Consider the following 23,122-nt stretch of genomic DNA (forward strand, 5'->3'; position numbering starts at 1 on the left):
GACACTAATAGGTTAACACTAAATTGGGTTTGTTTGTAGGCATGTGGAGGGGTGGTACAGCTTTGGTTGACTTGATACCCTATGACTTTATGGTTCATTGGTATAGTACTGTAGCAAAGCATTTCAATCCCAGTCTACATTCAGTTTGATTGAGTTATTGACCTATATTCTAACAACTACCACCCACTCCTCCCTGGTACCTCAGCTCTTCAAACTGAGGTCTGATACCATGATACTGGTTTTAGAGGTCGACCGATTAATCGGAATGGCCGAATAATAAGGGCCGATTTCAAGTTTTCATAACAATCGGAAATCGGTATTTTTGGACACCGATTTTGCCGATTTGTATTATTTTTACACCATTATTTAATCTTTATTTAACTAGGCAAGTCAGTTAAGAACACATTCTTATTTTCAATGACGGCCTAGGAACGGTGGGTTAACTGCCTTGTTCAGGGGCAGAACGACAGATTTTCACCTTGTCAGCTCGGGGGATTCAATCTTGCAACCTTACAGTTAACTAGTCCAACGCAATAACTACCTGCCTCTCTCTCGTTGCACTCCACAAGGAGACTGCCTGTTACGCGAATGCAGTAAGCCAAGGTAAATTGCTAGCTAGCATTAAACTTATCTTATAAAAAAAACTATCAATCATAACCACTAGTTAACTACACATGGTTGATATTACTAGATATTATCTAGCGTGTCCTGCGTTGCATATAATTTGACTGAGCATACAAGTATCTGACTGAGCGGTGGTAGGCAGAAGCAGGCGCGTAAACATTCATTCAAACAGCACTTTCGTGCGTTTTGCCAGTAGCTCTTCGTTGTGCGTCAAGCATTGCGCTGTTTATGACTCCAAGCCTATCAACTCCCGAGATGAGGCTGGTGTAACCGAAGTGAAATGGCTAGCTAGTTAGCGCGCGCTAATAGCGTTTCAAACATCACTCGCTCTGAGCCTTCTAGTAGTTGTTCCCCTTGCTCTGCATGGGTAACGCTGCTTCGATGGTGGCTGTTGTCGTTGTGTTGCTGGTTCGAGCCCAGGGAGGATCGAGGAGAGGGACGGAAGCTATACTGTTACACTTGCAATACTAAAGTGCCTATAAGAACATCCAATAGTCAAAGGTTAATTACATACAAATGGTATAGAGGGAAATAGTCCTATAATTCCTATAATAACTACAACCTAAAACTTCTTACCTGGGAATATTGAAGACTCATGTTAAAAGGAACCACCAGCTTTCATATGTTCTCATGTTCTGAGCAAGGAACTGAAACGTTAGCTTTCTTACATAGCACATATTGCACTTTTACTTTCTTCTCCAACACTTTGTTTTTGCATTATTTAAACCAAATTGAACATGTTTCATTATTTACTTGAGGCTAAATTGATTTTATTGATGTATTATATTAAGTTAAAATAAGTGTTCATTCAGTATTGTTGTAATTGTCATTATTACAAATACATTTTTAAAAATCGGCCGATTAATCAGTATAGGCTTTTTTGGTCCTCCAATAATTGGTATCGGCGTTGAAAAATCATAATCGGTCGACCTCTAACTGGTTTACTGTGGTCTAATAATAGTGTAATACTCTGATAATGATACTGCGGTGCAATGACAATGACTGTAACAATGGTCTGTTCAGTGTAAAATACAGTACTATTGCTATGGTGTTATCATCAGTGATAGTGGTTACAATGTCATGCTCATGTTGTCTGTGTTGGCCAACAGGTGGTTGCTGTGGCTCCGATGGGAAGACCTATGTGGTGGGAGGCTGGTCATGGGCCTGGTGGCTCATCACAGACATCCAGAGGTAAGGAAAGGGTGTAACCCATTCACAGGATTTAGGTAGCCTACAGTTTGGAATTTTACACCAATGCAATGGAGTGATTTCAGTGCCAACAAAATTTTATTTGAATTCAATATTTCTGAATTTGTATTTAGATATGCCTATTGAATTTGAATTCAATATTTTGGGGTTTGTAATGAACAAAGTGAACCATTGAACTTGAATAAATATTGCATTCAGTTTTAAAATTCAATATTTAAATTCAATATTTATTTCAATATTGCATTCATTGTCTGTGCTTGAAACTAGACTTGATAAATGTTGAATTTAAATATTGAATTGTAAAACTGAATGCAATCTTCAGTTTCAAATCATAAAATACAAGTTCACTTTATGAATTCAATGATTACAAGTTCACTTTATGAATGCATTATAAATTCAGAAATATTGAATCCATGTACAGTTTGTTGGCACTGAAATCGCTCTACACTGCCCTAACATCCAGCCATCATTTACCTCCAAAAGGCCTCCATTTGTGCCTATTGTTTGTTGGTAGACAAATTACTGTATTTTTAAACCTCAACGCCATATTTAAAACTGTGCCCATTTATCCTGACATCTACACCACACATTTAAACATCTTTCCAAGCTACATTAGATATTATAGTCTCTTCACCAACACAAAGGAAAATGAGCTTTGTTATATTATAAACTGGACAAGTGGTTTGTGTGTGTAAACACAGCGCATCACAGCACCCACTACTCAGCTGCTCTCGAACACAACATTGCAGCTAACAACCCCTGTACACACTACAGCACAGCATTGAAATGGAAAGACAAACACTGACAGAGGTTAGGGAGGGTCAGGTGCAGTTCAATCTCACTGAATTCTGTTCTCCTGCTACAGACGGATAATATTACAGTTGGCCTGTATTTAACAAATCAACATTTTAGCTTCCACAGCGCATATGATAGTTGTGAAATCAAGTCGAAAAGATTAAAACATTTGCGGTGATCGTTTTTATATCTCTGAACACAACAAATCCCATTACAATTTATTTGATGCATTTTCCCTTAACTACATATACAGTATTGTTAATGTTATGAATTTAATGTATTATGTGTATGTTTGTTCCATCTTTGTCTCTTTGTTTCTGCCATGCTAACTAACCTGCCTTGCCTGGTATGTCTCTCTCTGCCCTGCCGTGTCTTGGGGATGATGTCCGAACTAGCTTCTAGCTATAAAGACAAGTTGTGAATCCCAAACCACCCCCCCTCTCCTACCAACTCGCTCAGAGGGCCCTCCGTTATCACGTGTTGCTGACAAAACTTCAAGGGTGACTTCCAGAGAGTGGCGATGGGCTCAATAAACCCATCAACTTCGGGACACACTCCTGACTTGAATGATGCAATTCATGTTCCACTTTTAAATAATAAAACAAGCATGAAATTCAAATTAATAAACCCCACCCCTGTCGTTTTACAAGATATAAACCTCAGTAACAGTTAAACGTTTAATTTGGGAGGTATTTCGTTTGTTACATGTGTCAAGTCTCGAAATCAGTCATCAACAAATGCATGTGTCGTATAATTATGCACACCTCTTTTCTTTTGTATGAAATTCAAACATTTTGCCGTGTGTGTTGAGATAGCACTTCACTCTGATGCCTGCAACCTGGCTGGCTCGGTCAAAATGGTTATCTGAGGGTCTAATTAGCCCCTACACCTTCAATCATTTTCACTCCCTCAGCTTTGGGACACTTGTGCAAATGGAGGAGGTGCGCGTAAACGTGCAAATGGAGGGGAGGGGGGTGATTTGGGATTCAGCCAAGGGATTTTGTCTAGTAGTTGCTAGGATACCTGCCATTAAGGCTCTAAATAAAGTGAAGTAGAGGCATGGGATGGCTCAAGTGTTTGTTGCCTGTGGCGTTCTTTTAAGGTTGTTTTCACACTTGGTCCCTTTCAGACAAAACTCGTGCCGTTTTTGGATATTGATTAGTGATTGTCAAGGATGCACAAAGTTAGTTCCTATTTATTTATTTTTTGCATTGTGATCTATAACCTAAGAGTTTCAAACTTTATTCGATTGTGGGGTTTGGATAGTGTGAAGCACTAAAAAGATAAGACAAAATAATTGTAATCAAGTCGCTCTGGATAAGAGCGTCTGCTAAATTACTCAAATGTAAAATACTATTAACATGTAAATATGTTAACAATAATATTTACATATAGCAGAAGAATAACTGCAGATTAAATAATGCTGTAATTGAAAATTGTACACCCAATGAGAAAACAACATATTTGATGAGAATCACAACTAAAACCAATTCTCGCTCTTAAAGGGGCAAGCTACCTAAGCTTTAAGAGCTAGAATTGATTTTAGTTGTGATTCTCATCAAATATGTTTTCTCATTGGGTGTACAATTTTCAATTACAGTATTATTTCATCTGCAGTTATTCTTCTGCTATTTATTCTGTTATATTTAAATATTATTGTTAACATATTTACATGTTAATAGTATTTTACATTTTAGTCATTTAGCAGACGCTCTTACCCAAAGCGACTTGATTACAATTATTTTGTCTTTATCTTTTAACTAAATGCAATTTATTAGCTTCCAAAATGTAAGTAGGTACAGTACCTTGAGAAAGTATTCATACCACTTGATTTATTCCACATTTTGTTGTTACAGCCTGAATTCAAAATTGATTCAAAAATTCACCACATCTACACACAACACCCCATAATGACAAAGTGAAAACATTGAAGTCAATACTTTGTAGAAGCACCTTTGGCAGCGATTACAGCTTTGAGTATTTCTGGGTAAGTCTCTAAGAGCTTTCCACACCTGGATTGTAGACTACTGTGGCTATTTCGTCATAATTTACAGTTGAAGTCAGAAGTTTACATACACTTAGGTTGGCGTCATTAAAACTAGTTTTTCAACCACTCCACAAATTTCTTGTTAACAAACTAGTTTTGGCAAGTTGGTTAGGACATCTACTTTGTGCATGACACAAGTCATTTTTCCAACAATTGTTTACAGACAGATTATTTCACTTATAATTCACTGTATCACAATTCCAGTGGGTCAGAAGTTTACATACACTAAGTTGACTGTGCCTTTTAAACAGCTTGGAAAATTCCAGAAAATTATGTCATGGTTTTAGAAGCTTCTGATAGGCTAATTTACATAATTTGAGTCAATTGGAGGTGTGGCTGTATTTCAAGGCCTACCTTCAAACTCAGTGCCTCTTTGCTTGACATCATGGGAAAATCAAAAGAAATCAGCCAAGACCTCAGAAAATTATTGTAGACCTCAACAAGTCTGGTTCATTCAGGCAATTTCCAAATGACTGAAAGTACCACGTTCATCTGTACAAACAATAGTATGCAAGTATAAACACCATGGTACTACGCAGCCGTCATACCGCTCAGGAAGGAGATGCGTTCTGTCTCCTAGAGATGAACGTACTTTGGTGCAAAAAGTGCAAATCAATCCCAGAACAACAGCAAAGGACCTTGTGAAGATGCTGGAGGAAACAGGTACAAAACTATCTATATCCACAGTAAAACGAGTCCTATATCGACATAACCTGAAAGGCTGCTCAGCAAGGAAGAAGCCACTGCTCCAAAACCGCCATTAAAAAAAGCCAGACTACAGTTTGCAACTGCACATGGGGACAAAGATTGTACATTTTGGAGAAATGTCCTCTGGTCTGATGAAACAAAAATAGAACTGTTTGGCCATAATGACCATCGTTATGTTTGGAGGAAAAAGGGGATGGCTTGCAAGCTGAAGAAAACCATCTCAACCGTGAAGCACGGGGGTGGCAGCATCAAATTGTGACGGCACTTTGCTGCAGAAGGCACTGGTGCACTTCACAAAATAGATGTTATCATGAGGCAGGAAAATTATGTGGATATATTGAAGCAACATCTCAAGACATCAGTCAGGAAGTTAAAGCTTGGTCGCAAATGGGTTTTCCAAATGGACAATGACCCAAAGCATTCTTCCAAAGTTGTGGCAAAATGGCTTAAGGGCAACAAAGTCAAGGTATTGGAGTGGCAATCACAAAGCCCTGACCTCAATCCTATAGAAAATTTGTGGGCAAAACTGAAAAAGTGTGTGCGAGCAAGGAGGCCTACCTACCTGACTCAGTTACACCAGCTCTGTCAGGAGGACTGGGCCAAAATTCACCCAACTTATTGTGGAAGCTTGTGGAAGGCTAGCCAAAATGTTTGACCCAAGTTAAACAATTTAAAGGCAATGCTACCAAATACTAATTGAGTGTATGTAAACTTCTGACCCACTGGGAATGTGATTAAAGAAATAAAAGATTAAATCATTTTCTCTACTATTATTCTGACATTTTACATTCTTAAAACAAAGTGGTGATCCTAACTGACCTAAGACAGGGAATTTTTACTAGGATTAAATGTCAGGAATTGTGAAAAACTAAATGTATTTGGCTAAGGTGTATGTAAACTTCCGACTTCAACTGTGGCCTACCAGAGTAGCCTACCATCAAAAACAATGGAGAAAATGCATCCCATAACATTATAAAATGGAAATGGCTGTTCTATCATTCAGTCTACAGTAGCGTCGAATGTGTGGTGTTCAAAGTAGAACTACATTCCATGAGACTTTAGAAGAATAAAAAAACATGCAGGGATTGACATTAGTCCTTCATACAAGGTGAATGAAAATGTTGTGTTTTATGCAAGAAACCACTTTACAAAATAAAATGCATTATTATTCCCATACCATTTATTACAGAGAATCATACAAATTATGCTACCCTCTGCCTTTTGACTACTTAGCTTATTCAAGCCTGTCTCAAAATACAAAACTACCCCTTTTAAGACAAAAAAAGCTCTTTACCTGACTCACTTTTCAAAGATGTCTAGAAATGTAAATGTTTTGTGCTCTTGTAGGAAGCAATCGCTCCCCTATTGCCGACTATAAATTACCTATAACTGGGCTAATAATATGAACAAAATGTGCGCTCGTGGCTACATGCAGCTCTCGCTTTTGATCTCAAAACAAGCACATCTACTCACGACCGCTAGTGCTGTAAACACAGTCCAGTTCAAAGTAAATGGCACAGATCCAAAAATGGCAATGGTCAATTTGCATATAGGCCTACTGCAGCTCTGACTGTTTATGCTGCACCGGGCTGTGTAGAGTACAGGCTGAATAGTGTGTGTGAATACAATAAAATCCTACTCTGAAGCGTTCTGCCTACAATAAAATCTGTTACATAGTTTGTCGGTATGTTGCATTGAAAGTGGCTAATATTGCGTTTCACAATTGCCACAGTAAAGTGAAACGTTGATATTGTTAATACATTAGCACCGCATATTGGCTTTGCTTGAGTTGCCCTGCCAATGCATTGTTTGGGCCATTTAAAATAAAAATTAAAAAAAATCACAATTTGAGCTAGGCTATATGATCACACTGGTAATAGATCTGTTGTTGTATTACTTGTGAAGCAAAGTTGGGTGAGCATACATTTAAATCATTTGCTTTTTTATTTTACTGGACTGATAGTGCCTGCATCTGATGGTCAGTCTCAGCGACTCACCGACTCTCAACATCCCTCCTCTCTCCCTTTCCTCCACTGACACTGACCAAAAAGGGGCACAGTCTTCCAGCTGATGGTGAATCTCGAGCCGCACCGCATTATTGTGCCTTGTGTACAAATTGTTGTTACTCCTATGAACAGAGAGAGTGAAATATTCCTCTATATAAAAAAAGCCAAAGCCGCTAAAAATAACAATGCAAGCCTATAGATACACTTCCCTACTCATTCATTACTGCTGCAGTAGTTGTTGTAGCGCTGAGTAGAAATGGGAAGAACAAGCATTTTATGGCTTATACAAAGTGTTGACAGTGCTGAGTAAGAACTTAAACATGAACTCACTCTAGTCATGGTTTTAAACGTTTTGAAATCTTACAGTATCAACTTTGCTGTAGCTTTCTTTTATGCCTGCTACGTTACTGCAGACACGGTCATCTGAGCCATCCGGTAGGCCTATAGTGCACTTGATTTGCTCTCTGGGCCTGCAGGGAAGCCACCGTTTTCCTTTAGACACATGAAATGTTTCAAAATGGCAACAGTTCGCCTACTTGGCGCGCAGAGCAGCTGAATTGGGTGCACCTACCGCCAACAGCCCTAGACAAAAAATGTAAAATAGGAACACAAGGCTTTTATCATAGTTTGTTTTTTACAGAAGTGTTCAATCTCGTGCTTCTCTCTGTGGGCTGATATTTCTGAGCTGAGCAGTAGTCTCGGCTAGTGCGCGCACAGCTTAGAGGGAACATTGTGTTGGAAGCTTTCCACAGAGATGCTGGCCTAGGTTGATTCCAATGCTTCGCACAGTTATGTCAAGTTGGCTGGATGTCCTTTGGGAGGTGGACCATTCTTGATACACACACAGGAAACTGTTGAGAGTGAAAAACCCAACAGTGTTGCAGTTCTTGAGACAAACCGGTGCGCCTGGCACCTGCCATACCCTATTCAAAGGCACTTCAATATTTTGTCTTGCCCATTCACCCTCTGAATGGCATACATACACAATCCAATTGTCTTGGGGCTTAAATAATTATTTAACCTGTCTCCTCCCCTTCATCAACACTGATTTTAAAGTGGATTTAACAAGTGACATCAATAAGGGATCATAGCTTTCACCAGGGTTTACCTGGTCAGTCTATGTCATGGAAAGAACAAGTGTTCTTAATGTTTGTATACTCAGTGTAGATTTGGCCTTATTTTTTAAATTATTGTCCTGCTGAAAGGTGAATTCATCACCCAGGGTCTGGTGGAAGGCAGACTGAGCAAGGTTTTCTAGTGCTTAGCTCTATTCTGTTTAGTGAGTTTCTTATTTATTTTTCAGGATAAAAATAAAATTGTCTTTAAGGATTACAAGCATACCCATAACATGATGGAGCCACTACTATGCTTGAAAATATGGAGTGGTACTTAGTAATGTGTTGTATTGGATTTGCCCCAAACATAACAGAACACTTTGAAACTTGTATTCAGGACAAAATGTTAATAGCTTTTCCACAGTTTTTGCAGTATTACTTTAGTGCCTTGTTTTATTTTTTTTCTACCTATAGTTGCCCTTTTGCGAGGCATTGGAAAACCTCCCTGGTCTTTGTGGTTGAATCTGTGTTTTGGCTTGCCATAACAAAGGAGTTGAATAATTATTTACTCAACATTTCAGCTTTTCATTTTTAATAATTAGTCTTAAAAAAATCAAAACACAATTCCACTTTGACGTTATGGGGTATTGTGTAACAATGTCAATTTAGTCCATTTTAAATTCAGGCTGTAACACAGCAAGATTTTTTTAAAGTTAAGGGGTGTGAATACTTTCAGATGGCACTGTATATCTAGCTGTCTGATAACACGTCCTGAAGGAATGGCTTGTCCTGCACTTTGTAAAAACCCAGAGTGCATTAAGTGAATGTTGGAAAAAGTTGTGGGTTCCTTTCTTAACATAGCAATGTTGATGCAAAGGGAACTTGGACCACAAAATAGGTTAATTGAATTGGCAAAAGAGTTGAGGCCTCATTCAAAGGCAAGGGCAGTGTGGGGGGGGGGTTTACCCCAGAGTTCACTTTAAAATACTGAGATCGATTCTTTTGAAAAGGACTATATGTGAAAACACCCGAAGAAAGAAGATATCCTAATCTTGCCTGGTCCCTGATCTGTTTGTTCTGTTTGGCATGCCAACAATGACCATAGAAGTTGGCTTTACAGCACAAACCGATTTCCAGCCTCTAGTTGGACCTCACATATTTCCCATCGATGATACTAATATATTTTTAACACCTTTCCTATAATTTTGGATGATTTAAATAAATATGAGAAAGGACATCCACGTATAGTTTTTCTCTGGTGCAGCGTTTTTATTTTGTATTTTTTTGCCATCTGCATTAGCTGGTAGCCATTAGTTGTTAGCCGTTACCAGCTGGAGAATGGGGCGGGCCCTGAAGGGAGTAACCATAGCTCCCAGCCTCTTCCCGTTTAGTGATGCAGCAATCTTATTAGTGTCTCTGGCCCAATGAGACTTTGATCCCTTTCTCCCATAACACAGACAGAGAAGGAGTCAGAGGCCTGGGGAAGTGATGCTGCAGCCAGCCCCTCCTCTGTCTCTCTTAGACATGGACACTGAAGCTGAGAGACTGCTAACCTTAACCCTTGTTGATGGGGAGCTTCTGAGGACTCGGCCAGCTTCTAAATGCACTTTAGCTCTGTCAGTCAGTGGATCTAACATTGATTTGATGTTAGTGTTCTTAGCCATGTTGTAGACAGTGTGTGTGTGAGAGCAGTGAAACTCATTTTGGGCTGAATATTCACATTGTATTATTATTACTACTCAATCAATTGCTTTGTTATCAATACTCTCTAGACCAGGGGTTCTTAAACCTTTTCAGCTCGAGATCCAAATGAGAAATTAACAGTCCTGCAACGACCCAAATTAAGAAGAAATAGTGTGTGATTTTATATATGTATTCTCATAACTCACATGCCCAGGGCCCACTTTGGGTCCTGACCCATAGTTTAAGAAACCCTGCTCTAGACTTGTTTAGCGAGCCTCAACAAAGCAGTAGAGATTGTCATTAGGGACTTGCATTTTTGAGTAATCTCTTGTGCCTTAATCTCAGATGTGGTTTTAAGAATGCTGCTGTGTTGACCAATCCTTCCCTGTGACTCCTGCCCTTTGTCCTAGTTGTTTCTGTCTGTTGTGTTGTGGAGAGAACTGACTGGCTGTGCAGTGTTCGTGCTTGTAGTGTAAACACCAGCATACTAGCATTAGATCATTGATAGACTGGAGAAGCCTTTGGTTCCATCTGAAGCTATCTGACTCTGGTGGTTAGGTTACACAATGGTTCCTTTTTTGCTGTAGAGTCTGGTCTATGGCGTAGGCCCAGACTAGAGATACCGATGCCACTTCCTCCTAGAGTATCTTCTCGTTCTAATCCCTCCCCTCTCAACCCTGACCCTACTCTACTGACATCCCTAACAGCTACTGTACGCATATACTACACTCACTGTCCTGCCTCTCCTATTCCTACAACTCTATCACCTGCCTAGGATGTCTCTGGAGATAATGACCATCCTCTGTCGCTGTGAGAATATCGAAACCTTGGAGGGTGTCCCCCTGGATGTGACAGGGGTGGCTCAGGTAATTCTTCAGACAGCCACGAAAAGACTACAAAGACCAGAAAGACAGACAGTCGGGCACGGACTGACTGGTCAAGAACCAAACAAAACGTCAGAGGCAAACAAACGAGTGGACTAACTGGCTAACTACTGTCTCTCTCTCTCGCTCTGTTTTTTCTTCTTTCTCCATGTCATGTTGTTCTCTCCCTTTGCACTGGAAGGGAGAGAGAGTCAGCGGTCTGTCATTAACCTGTTTTATGGGCTTTGCTACACAGCTAACCTCTGTGTTTGTTAACTCACTCCTATGGGCTTTGGCAACAGGGTCCCCATAATGAATGCTCTGAGAAAGGGATGTAAAGAAGGGTCCCACCATTGCTAGCTATTACACTGTTGATTAACAAGTTAATATGACTTGATATTTATTTCAATATGGTGATTCAATTCACATCACAACTACATTTGAGAATCCAATGATATTTTGAGCTCTGGGGGAAAAAGCATTCTATTACATCCTGTTGTCACATCCCTGGAGGAGTCCTTTGAGTGAATGTTAATATTTTATTTCCTTCACTTTTTGTGTTTTTACTCCCCTTATATTAATTTGCTATCACTTCCCTCCAGAACATGCCTATTTTTATTTTTTCCACATTCTCCACAGGATAACCCTTGAGATTATGACCCTGCAGCCCAAGTGTGAGGATGTAGAGACAGCGGAGGGTGTAGCTATTACTGTCACTGGGGTGGCACAGGTAAAGCACCTACCTACTGTACCACACCTACCTTCTGAGAATGGACTGGAATGCCTCTTTCAGCTCAAGGCGGGTTGGGTTCAGCCTCCATACATCTTTACATTTTAGTCATTTAGCAGAAGTTCTTATCCAGTGCAACTTACTGGAGCAATTAGTATTAAGTGTCTTGTTTGAGCACATTGACAGATTTTTCACCTAGTCTGCTCAGGGATTCGAACCAGTGACCTTTCAGTTACTGGCCTACCTCTTAACTGCTAGGCTACCTGCCGTCCCCAAAGGGGATTGGTGCCATGGCCGTGACGGAGGGTCAATCATTCTCCTGATAGAAGTTATGACAGAAGAAACGCCTCCATCAATTATTAACATTTCATTATTATAAATTAACTGCAATATCCATGGTTTCAAACTTGTGGAAGTATATTGTACATGTCTATATATAACTTTTTTTTTTAAACCTAATTGACTATACAACTAGAAATATATGTCAAGTCAACAACATTTTCCAAAATGGAGATGTATGGTTCTTTGTTGCAAGAGTTCAGTTATTTCAGACCCTGTTTACTTTACACTGAACAAGAAAGCCTGTGTAAACCGATATGGTGGAATGTAAGAAATGTTGTGTCCGTGGTCAAGTCTAATGGAGTGAACACCATACTTCATGTAGTCTCTCATCCCTGGCTGGATACGTCATTTTGCAAACAGGATTTGTTATAGATTTCTTTAAAAAAGAAAATTGTATGATCTCCTTGCTGCAAATGATTTGGCCCATGTATATTACTAATTATAAACTGGGTGGTTCAAGCCCTGAATGTTGATTGGCTGACAGCTGTGGTATATCAGACTATACCACGGGTATGACAAAACATTTATTTTTACTGCTCTAATTACGTTGGTAACCAGTTTATAATAGCAATAAGGCACCTCGGGGGATTGTGATAAATGGCCAATGTACCATGGCTAAAGGCTGTGTCCAGGCCCTCTGTAGTGCGTCGTGCATAAGAACAGCCCTTAGCCGGGGTATATTGGCCATATACTACACCTTCTCGGGCCTTATTACTTAAATATACCCTATATATTGCTCAAGCAGGAATTATAGTGATGAATCTATTGTCCATGAATATCAGGTGGAACTAGCTGTTTGTGGAGAATTATTGACCTTCGTATCAAGGCAGAAACAGTCTAGACATTGCTTGTAAATTTCTGCCTTTGAGTCTTCCTTGAAAGGGGTACAAGGAAGCTGAATAAAGTCTGACATGTTTCTTTTGACTCCCAACATTTACATTCTTTTGTGTTTACACTAATTTCCTTTTTGTATTGTAACCTTTTCTCTGTGCCAAAAGCCTGATTAATTTTGTTTGCCCCCTAGTGCCAATATACAGTGAAAGTCTGATTTAACAGTGATTTTCAAAGTTAAAACTAGCAAATGTTAATTCAATGTGAGTATGCAAGCTCAAGTTTCCCTGCATTTTATTTTAGATTTTATTTATTAATTCTCACTGGACATTTGTCTTATTTACGACTAATCTAGTATATCATGTGTAATTTATTACAACCAATTCAATTACTTCTAAACTTCAGTAGCCACAAGTTGTGTGATGTTCCGTTTTCTTACTTTCCTAGTCTGTCCAGTAGCCATGACTACAATGTGCCCACTGATGCAGAGGAAGCTTTAACGCTGCACTTCCCTAATGAGGTCTAAATGATTGGATGAGCCTAAACAAGCCTCCTGTCCTGGTTTCTATGGTAACAGGAGTTATGTGGCACCTGAAGATTAGTCTTTGAAATGTGTTTTTCAATGAGACTGTCCCTGCTCAAAGTAATAGGATTGGCTCAGTACAGATGTGGATATACCCACCTTCCTTTTGACCTTTAACACACCCATAGGATGTCTCTTATTTCTCATTATATGACCTTTTACTACAATATTGAGAGCTCTAAACAGGTGTCCACATGTTTGTGAAACTGGAAGAGTGAGTTCTGTCTCTTGGCAACCTCTTGCAACCTCCTAAGTGGGCGGCTTCTATTTTAACCAGATAACAGGGCCCTCCCACATAAAACATAACACAACGAAAGTAGTTTCCCACGAAAGTCATTAATGTGAAAGTAGGTTGTTTCAATAAGCACTGCAGTCAGGAAACATTTGTATTATTTCCGATCGTCAGGCTCATATTTTCTGTGTTCGTGTTTTTTTTTCTCTTTGTTTTGCTTAGGTACTCTGCTCACCCTCTTTAGAGCATGCTGGAGGAACCGTGGTGTTAGCAGGGGGGGTTGGGATGTAAGGGTGGCGTAGGGCACATTTGCACGGGTCCTCATCTCTGTGCTGAACTTTCCTTGGCACAGCTCCCCCTGCTGTCTCTGTCAGGTGGCCTGCTGATGCGTTGGTTGGTTGTCTGTCTGTCTATCTGTGGTCGTTTTATAATCAGTGTTATCATGGAATGATTGCCATCTCCCCTCCAATTATACTGTGATTCCTCACAGACCATTTCTGAGTGCATGTCTCATTGGAGTCTATGTCCAGTCACATCTCTCACCTCAGGGACCAGCTCACTCTCTTTCCTTTCAGCTGCAGCGGACAACACAACCGCCATTGATTCAAAGATTGGTTGAATAGGGCTAATCTGAGGATATTTCATCTGGTGAATCGATTTATCCTCAACTTTAGCACTGCTGTTGTTTTTTTATTGGTAAACCTGAAAAGAAAATAAGTGATGTCCCCCACATAGCCTCTTCATAACAGGACGGTCTCACTCGGTCCTCACGAAGACCAGGGTGGAGTATTTTCCTTCGATTCCAAATGTCCTCTCCTTGTCAAAACATCAGAGGGAAACAGAGCATTGGAGGAGATCTTCTACTCTGATTTTCTCCTCAAGTTTTCCTCGCGTCCTGATGTTTTGAGAAGGAGGCGAGCAGAGAGGAATCAAGGAAAAAAAAATTGAGATTCACTCTAGATCAGTGTTTTGCGCAGGACAACATTTCCACAACATGACTAATGACTCCAGTCCTCAATATGAATAGATGTTTCTAAGTGGAGTTTGGCCTTGAGGAGAGTAAGACCGCAAACTGTTGCCTGACGTAAGAAAAATAAGTCACTAAGAGTAAGAGATCTAGGGTAATCATCTCTTTACTTCTAACCAGCCTTGTGAATCATGGCAGGGTTGTCTTACTAAGGCCAGTCATTTAGGTGTGGTTCTGTTTGGTAATGCTATCCATAACATGTTACCTGACCCTGGACGATATGATGCATTGGTAGGGAGGTAGGTAAGGGGATCGCTTATGGAAGGGTTGTGTTTTATTCCTGCAGTCCTATGTAGGGAGAATTTATAAATGAGTGGTTATAATGATGTGCTGTTTTAGAAATAGAACTGCAGAGTATGTACATATTTTGGAAAATAAAATAAGTATTATTGGCATACATGGCATTTTAAAGTAACTGTCCAGCAGCCAAATGACTGCAGTCTGTAATAACCGTTCAAATGACAAAATAAATATTTAAATTTTTTAGACACATTTTCTCCTTTCCTCCACTCCTAACTGCATTTGCTGCCAAATGAATAGAAAAGGTGTCCCCATTCAAGTCTATGATGGCATAATGGGTGGACTGGTGGCCATTGCGAGTGTACCCATAGGAGAAAAGCAGGAAGTGTACCTATCAATGGTGCTGTGATTTTGTTCAGTCAAAAAACATTACAAAAAATACATTCCATTGCACGAGCCACATCAGTTAACATAATTTGAATGAACATTCTACATTACCATGAAAATGAATGGATCACAATACCAGGCATCCATTGCAAGTGTACCCATGAGTTTACCAGTCAAATTGCCAGGGTTAGAGTTTTCAAGCCCATTCTATTCATCATTTGCTACAACACCTTTCTTGTTTCAGCAATGGGCAACAAAGTTTCATTACGTTGTTTGGAGTCCATGTTATCTCAGAAACGGACTCAACCACAGGAATGCCCTGCCGTCTTCAGTCGACTGTTAGTCACAATTTTTTATATATATATATATATACAGTACCAGGCAAAAGTTTGGACACACCTAGTCATTCCAGGGTTTTTCTTTATTTGACTATTTTTGACATTGCAGAATAATAGTGAAGACATCAACTATGAAATAACACATATGGAATCATGTAGTAACCAGAAAAGTGTTAAACAAATTAGTCAAAGTAGCAACCCTTTGCCTTGATGACAGCTTTGCACACTTGGCATTCTCTCAACCAGATTCATGAGGTAGTCACCTGGAATGCATTTCAATTAACAGGTGTGCCTTGTTAAAAGTTAATTTGTGGAATTTCTTTCCTTAATGTGTTTGAGCCAATCAGTTGTGTTGTGACAAGATAGGGGAGGTATACAGAAGATAGCAGTATTTGGTAAAAGACCAAGTCCAAATTTATGGCAAGAACAGCTCAAATAAGCAAAGAGAAATGTCAGTCCATCATTACTTTAAGACATGAAGGTCAGTCAATCTGGAAAATTTCACAAGAACTTTGAACGTTTCTTCCAAGTGCAGTCACAAAAACCATCAAGTGCTATGATGAACCTGGCTCTCATGAGGACCGTCACAGGAAAGGAAGACCCAGAGTTACCTCTGCTGCAGAGAAAAGTTCATTAGAGTTACCAGCCTCAGAAATTGCAGTCCAAAAAAATGCTTCACAGAGTTCAAGTAACAGACAGATGTCAACATCAACTGTTCAGAGAAGACCGCGTGAATCAGGCCTCCATGGTCGATTTGCTGCAAAGAAACCACTACTAAAGGACACCAATAAGAAGAGACTTGCTTGGGCCAAGAAGCATGATCAATGGACATTAGACCGGTGGAAATCTGTTCTTTGGTCTGATGAGTCCAAATTTGAGATTTTTGGTTCCAACCACTGTGTCTTTGTGAGACGCAGAGTAGGTGAATGGATGATCTACGCATGTGTGGTTCCCACCGTGAAGCATGGAGGAGGGGATGTGATGGTGTGGGGGTGCTTTGCTGGTGACACTGTCTGTGAATTATTTAGAATTCAAGGCATACTTAACCAGCATGGCTACCACAGCATTCTGCAGTGATACGTCATCCCATCTGGTTTGCGCTTAGTCCCACTATCATTTGTTTTATAACAGGACAATGACCCAACACACCTCCAGGCTGTGTAAGGTCTATTTGACCAAGAAGGAGAGTGTTGGAGTGCTGCATCAGATGACCTGGCCTCCACAATCACCCAACCTCAACCCAATTGAGATGGTTTGGGATGAGTTGGACCGCAGAGTGAAGGAAAAGCAGCCAACAAGTGCTCAGCATATGTGGGAACTCCTTCATGACTGTTGGAAAAGCATTCCAGGTGAAGCTGGTTGAGAGAATGCCAAGTGTGCAAAGCTATCAAGGCAAAAGGTAAAGAATCTAAAATCTAAAATATATTCTGATTTGTTTAACACTTTTTTTTTTGTTACTACATGATTCCATATGTGTTATGTCATAGTTTGATGTCTTCACTAATATTCTACAATGTAGAAAATAGTATAAATAAAGAAAAACCCTTGAATGAGTAGGTGTGTCCGAACTTTTGACTGGTACTGTGTATATATTTTATTTTCATGATAGTCTTCATCCATAACTGTCAGTTACGCGATTATATCACAGATAGAACAATGAGCCAGATATTTCACCGGATGTATAAATGTGACTCATCCGGTTGTTGTTTCCGTTCACTAACAAATATGGTGATGAGAGGAAGCCCAGTGGGAGGAGATGGAATGAGATGGATTTTTGCGGAGATTCTGCAAATTTTCTCATTGATGAAACAATTATCTCCATACAGTTTTCTGTTTCCAAAACTAGAATCTGTAACAGAGTGGTCTAGCCTTTGCCAAAGTCTTCAAAGAATGTAGTTGTTTAGAAGGAGTGCAAGGGCGAATTAAGTTATTGCACACGCACACTTCACAGAGTAGGTGTTCCCTAACGGAAATATGAAAATAAATGCTAGAACGTGCCAATAGGATCTCACTGTGCTTTGGCCACATGAGTATAGGATGAGTCAATAACATTATTTGGATGAGTTAACAGACTATTAACTTTTAAAAGTAAGATTTTCACTGGACAGTTACTTTTTAAGAAATAACCAATGATCACTTAGAACAGGAATGGGCAACTTTGTTGGGGGTGGGGACCACAAATCTGAACTCATCATAAGGGCCCACAGTTTTAAATAAGTTTGCTTCAATTCTACAGTTGCCCATCCCTGACTTATAATAACCACCGTAGTTGTGTCTCTGAAGTGCTAACAATATCATCATGAGCTGACAATGTTGTCTATTACCCTGGCTCCAGGTGAAGGTGATGGTAGACAATGAGCTGCTAGGCTATGCCTGTGAACAGTTCCTGGGGAAATCTGTGATCGAGATAAAGAGTGTCATTCTGCAGACCCTGGAGGGTCATCTACGCTCTATCCTCGGTAGGGACCATCTGACAGAGACACTGCTGTTCAGTACTTTTTTGTCTCTGATGACTTTATTACTATTAGGTCATGCTATAGAACTTAAAACAATTTTTGCAAGCTCTCTGGAAATAAAATGCCATATGCTATAATGCCATATAATGTTCTACCCAGACTTTGAAGTCTCTCTGATATAGGATACTAACAATTTAACAATGTTTAACAGATATTAAAAAATCTCCCAATTCAGATGAATCCATATCAGAGTATCTGTGGTTCGTGACCCACCCAGATACTGACCCCAGGTCTGTGTTCCAGGTACTCTGACGGTAGAGCAGATCTACCAGGACAGAGACAGGTTTGCTGCTCTTGTGCGGGAGGTGGCAGCGCCTGATGTGGGCCGCATGGGCATCGAGATACTCAGCTTCACCATCAAGGTAATAGACAGGGGCACAGTCAGGTCCTATTTGGGCACAGGTCTGGCCTTTTGAAATGTAAATACGCTTAGTGCAGCTTTATACACACTTGTAGTTCTATATACACTCATTACAGCTATACACTCTTATAGTGACACCACTAGCCACACAATGATCGAGTGCCTCTGTGTTTTGTGCCTGTCAGGATGTGTATGATAAAGTGGAGTACCTGAGTTCCCTGGGGAAGAGTCAGACGGCCGCTGTACAGAGAGATGCCGATATTGGAGTGGCCGAGGCAGAGAGAGACGCGGGAATCAGGGTAAGAAATTAGATTCCCTTAATGCGTTGCAGGACATTGCAGCATTTACTCTGAATGTTCCCTGTCCTCCTCTTCTCACCATGTTGTCTCTGCCCTCTACAGGAAGCAGATTGTAAGAAAGAGATGATGGACGTCAAGTTTCAAGCAGACACCAAGATGGCCGATTCGAAACGAGGGCTGGAGATGCAGAAGGCTGCTTTCAATCAAGAAGTCAACACGAAGGTATCAGACATGGTCATCATTGCTCTAGATTAGGTTCACCATTAGCAGTTAATCGATGACGTCAAATCTAGGCCTAATGTGAAAGCCCCTTATTAGAGATTCACCCTGGTCATATTCATTAGTGCACACCAAAGCAAAAAGTTTTACAATGGATAAAGGACTACCTACACAAGTTCAGGTATTCCCTTTTCGTTTCAGCCCGTTTGATTCCATTTAATTCTTGGTGAATATGACCCATGCCTCTTCTCCCCCCAGAAAGCAGAAGCCCAGCTGGCCTACGAGCTGCAGGCTGCCAAGGAGCAGCAGAAGATCCGTTTGGAGGAGATAGAGATTGAGGTGGTTCAGAGGAAGAAGCAGATCACCATCGAGGAGAAGGAGATTGACCGCACAGAAAAGGAGCTCATCGCCACGGTCAAGAGGCCGGCCGAGGCTGAGGCCTACAAGATGCAGCAGCTGGCCGAGGGACAGAAGTGAGTGACCAACCACTGAGTGCATGGAAAATAAGGGCAATGTGTATGCTTGTTGGAATTCTGGATGCAAAACAAGTTGTCATACTATAGGATGTGAGTGAACCACCACTGAGCCTAGAGTGTCTGCCTTTCAAGTCAATGTATGCAGCATACTGGGTGTAAGTTACACTCAGGCACAGGTCTAGGATCAGCTTAGCCTCTTCAGAATCCTACCCAAAATTCAAAAACCGATCAGTGTCTAGGGCAACTTCATCTCACACTTACAGTAGTAGCTACTTGTATGCTTTGGGTGTGTAGAAGCTTGTCATACTGTAGTTTAATGCAATCCAGTCTGCAATCCAATGATGTTATTAGAGTTTAACCCTTCATGTGCCCTCCTGCCAACCCCTGAACAGGATGAAGAAGGTGCTGACGGCCCAGGCAGAGGCAGAGAAGATCCGTCGTATCGGTGAGGCAGAGGCCGGTTCCATAGAGGCTATAGGGAAGGCTGAGGCTGAGAAGATGAGGCTGAAGGCTGAGGCCTACCAGCATTATGGAGATGCTGCAAAGACTGCTCTGGTCTTAGAGGCCCTGCCTAAGGTCAGTGTCTCACGACACGGGCATTTAACGTTGTGTAGTAGGGGGAAGTTGTCACAGAGCTGCACACAAGCATTTGATATAGTTTGTGTCTACTTTTGGACATTAAAAAATATAAGATTTGATCAATATATCAATGTTATTTTTTTAAAATAGCAACTTACCATTTGGTTTAAACATGACAACTAGAGGCTGTGTTAGATGAGTTCTCTCTGAAGAACACCCAGGTGAAGAAGGTTTGTGTCATTGTGTTGGTACAGATTGCTGCCAAGGTGGCGGCACCCCTGGCCCGGACCAATGAGATCGTCATCCTGAGCGGGGACGGTGGCCGTGTGACCGGCGAGGTGAACCGCCTATTGGCTGAGCTCCCTGTGTCTGTCAACGCACTCACAGGGGTGGACCTGATGAAGGTGAGAGAGGGGGAGGGGTTCAGTAGAATGTAGAGAGAGATAGCCCATACTCACAAGCACTGCAGGTGTGAACACATTCCATAAATCCAGCCTCCGTTAGCTATGTTTATAACGCTGAATCTACACTATGCATAAACATTTGCACACCATAGAAATAAAATGTTGCTGTGAAGTCCAAGTCGAATTGCAGTCATTCCAGAGCATACTCCCTACAGATCCCCACCATGTTTAATCTCTGACTACACTGAGTCTGACTATCACTATCTGTGTTTGCGTCCCGAATACCTCGCTATGTAGTGCTCTACTTTTGCAATGGGCTCTGGTTAAAAGTAGTGCTCTAAATGGGGAATTGGGTGCCATTTGGTACAAAGCCAGAGTTATGTGCAGATATCCAGGCGATGGCAATGGGCCAACTCTTGTTGATTGTCACTACGTCAAAGGGCTCTACATTGTTCTAGCTAAGCCTGCAGCTAACCCAGTCTCTCTCTTATCATCTCACAGATCCCTTTGCTTCAGAAGATGATCAACCCTCAAGCATAAAAACAATCCTGTGCACCTTGACTCAGTACATTTCTTTATGCACTCTTTAAATCAACTGCCTTCACCTAGAAACATTTGAAAACAAGTATAGTTTTTTTTCTTACTACAAGAGTCTAGATGTTTTCATTTTCCTAAATCCCTGGTGCCTTAGCTCTATAGGGCCAGATCATCTGTATGTACCACTGCTTTTTTGTTATACATGTTAGTTTTTTTTGTAGTTACCCCATTCTGTTGTACTTTCACTTGTCTACATTGTAGAAAAGGGACATTTATCATGGTTGTTCGGTGCAGGCCTTATTCTGGTCTGAAAGGTCTCGCCAGGTCTTCATTGTTATTCTTTTGTTCATTGTGTTACATAATGCATTGGATGTGCCTGTGGTTTTGTATAGTTAATGAAAGTATTTCAGATATTTCGTCTCAAATGTTACTTTTTTTCATTCTAATGTGCAGTCAGTGCCTGGTTACCAACCAAGTGGCTAAACCTCAGGAAAAGTAATGGTTTGGCAATTCTATAGTCTAGTGATACTACAGTAAACCTCCATTTACCATCTCAATGAGAGATGTAGAAATATTGTCCTCCCCATCCTCATGCCATCTGCCTTGAAAGCAGAAACATTGGCATTCCATCTTATTCTTCAGTAGAATCTTTTATTTCATTCTTCATCTTAGGTATGGGAGGTGTGCATTCTTAGGTAGACAACACACAGAAAACATAGACATTAACACATGTGCATGGATCTACAAGTCTGTATGAAGCCATATACTGTCAAAGTTAGCCTTAATATAGAGACCCAGGAGTCCTGCTAGCTTTCCTGATCATCTGGATTACCTCAATCAATCTAAGCTTTAATACTTGTTATTTCCAACTATTGAGATATCATATGGCATGATATGTATTTCAGTCTCTTAGGGTAGCCAATGTTGTGTTATATCATCTTTTGGTTACATTCTGTTAAATTCTTTATAAACTATTATGTAACTTATCTCTACAGTTTACCAGACTCTTTACTTTCACGGTTTTACAGGGTGCTGCCTATTATCTTTTTCTAGGAATGCAACGCTGCCACGACCTGTTGACCATCCAATCATGTATCAGTTTTCTCCACATTCCTTACCCAATGTGCTTCAAACACAAGAATACATTTCAGTTTGTTTTGCCACACATTTCAGTTGGACTGTCTTGTTGTGGAGTTCATTTTATGTTGGCTTCATTTTATGAACATTTGTTTTAGCGTTTTAGGGGAAATCTAACCACTTTCTGAATCCGTGACCTCAGCATCATTTTTTCTAAAATGTCATTTTTTTTACAGTAACGTCAACCTGCTGCCAACTGTGGTATATCTCTGGTCTGGGGGAGAAATGTCATTATCTAATCCCTACTGATCACTAAAAGAATACTGTATTTTATAATAATCTCCGCTTGTAAGATTTACATAGTAGTAGTAGATCGTAAAATTTGAGTGATAAACAGTGTAATACAGTACTGTAAATGTAGATGGGAACCTGTGTTCTGTTTCATGAAATGGCTGGTTTGAATTGTATAAAGTCAGAACACATCAACATTTCCATCTGGACATACTGAAGGCTTTCCCTGGTCAAATTGTGTTTCTGTTCAGCTGAAAAACTCCCATTGTATGTTCTTTTTTGGCACCTAATTTTTGTGTCAACGCTCTTTCAAAAATGTCTCATGTATTACTATGAATGGATGGTGTAATTTCAGCAGGGTAGAAGCAACTTTCAGATCAGAAAATATACCTTTCGGATCTAGAATGTAGGTGGAAGACCAAACATTGTATACCTTTAACTTGTATCTTTATCTATAGAGTATCTGTAATGAAACATGTTTAAATGTCATCTATTCAGACTCAAATGTTTGTGTGAATTCGTCCATTTTCTAGTCTGTTAAATAATACTGGAAAACTGGTCTAGCATGGATATTTCAGCACGTGAACATCACACTCATATCCTCGACTCTGTGGCAAAGTTATGTGCTGCCCTATAATAAATGTTCTGCCTCCTCAGTATTCT

The 23,122-nt window shown here is 40.3% G+C and overlaps 1 protein-coding gene across 5 annotated transcripts in view; it reads left to right on the forward strand.

The window, feature by feature from the left end:
* LOC139532244 (flotillin-2a) overlaps window positions 1-23,115 on the forward strand; it is a 35,526-nt gene extending 12,411 nt beyond the window's left edge. For 2 of the 5 annotated variants that reach the window (XM_071329633.1, XM_071329652.1), the window contains exons 2-11: window positions 1,734-1,815; window positions 10,903-10,993; window positions 18,036-18,159; window positions 18,460-18,578; window positions 18,763-18,876; window positions 18,979-19,098; window positions 19,354-19,568; window positions 19,964-20,147; window positions 20,405-20,554; window positions 21,056-23,115. In XM_071329633.1, the coding sequence (XP_071185734.1) occupies window positions 1,734-1,815; window positions 10,903-10,993; window positions 18,036-18,159; window positions 18,460-18,578; window positions 18,763-18,876; window positions 18,979-19,098; window positions 19,354-19,568; window positions 19,964-20,147; window positions 20,405-20,554; window positions 21,056-21,094 (1,238 nt within the window). In that variant the 3' untranslated portion in view covers window positions 21,095-23,115. Of the gene's footprint in view, window positions 1-1,733; window positions 1,816-10,902; window positions 10,994-11,629; window positions 11,721-18,035; window positions 18,160-18,459; window positions 18,579-18,762; window positions 18,877-18,978; window positions 19,099-19,353; window positions 19,569-19,963; window positions 20,148-20,404; window positions 20,555-21,055 lie in introns of those variants that run through there. The other 3 variants (XM_071329625.1, XM_071329643.1, XM_071329661.1) reach the window with 2 other exon arrangements.
* Window positions 23,116-23,122: the final 7 nt, after the last annotated feature.

Source organism: Salvelinus alpinus, chromosome 1 (assembly GCF_045679555.1).
Source record: "Salvelinus alpinus chromosome 1, SLU_Salpinus.1, whole genome shotgun sequence".
Lineage (NCBI taxonomy): Eukaryota > Metazoa > Chordata > Actinopteri > Salmoniformes > Salmonidae > Salvelinus > Salvelinus alpinus.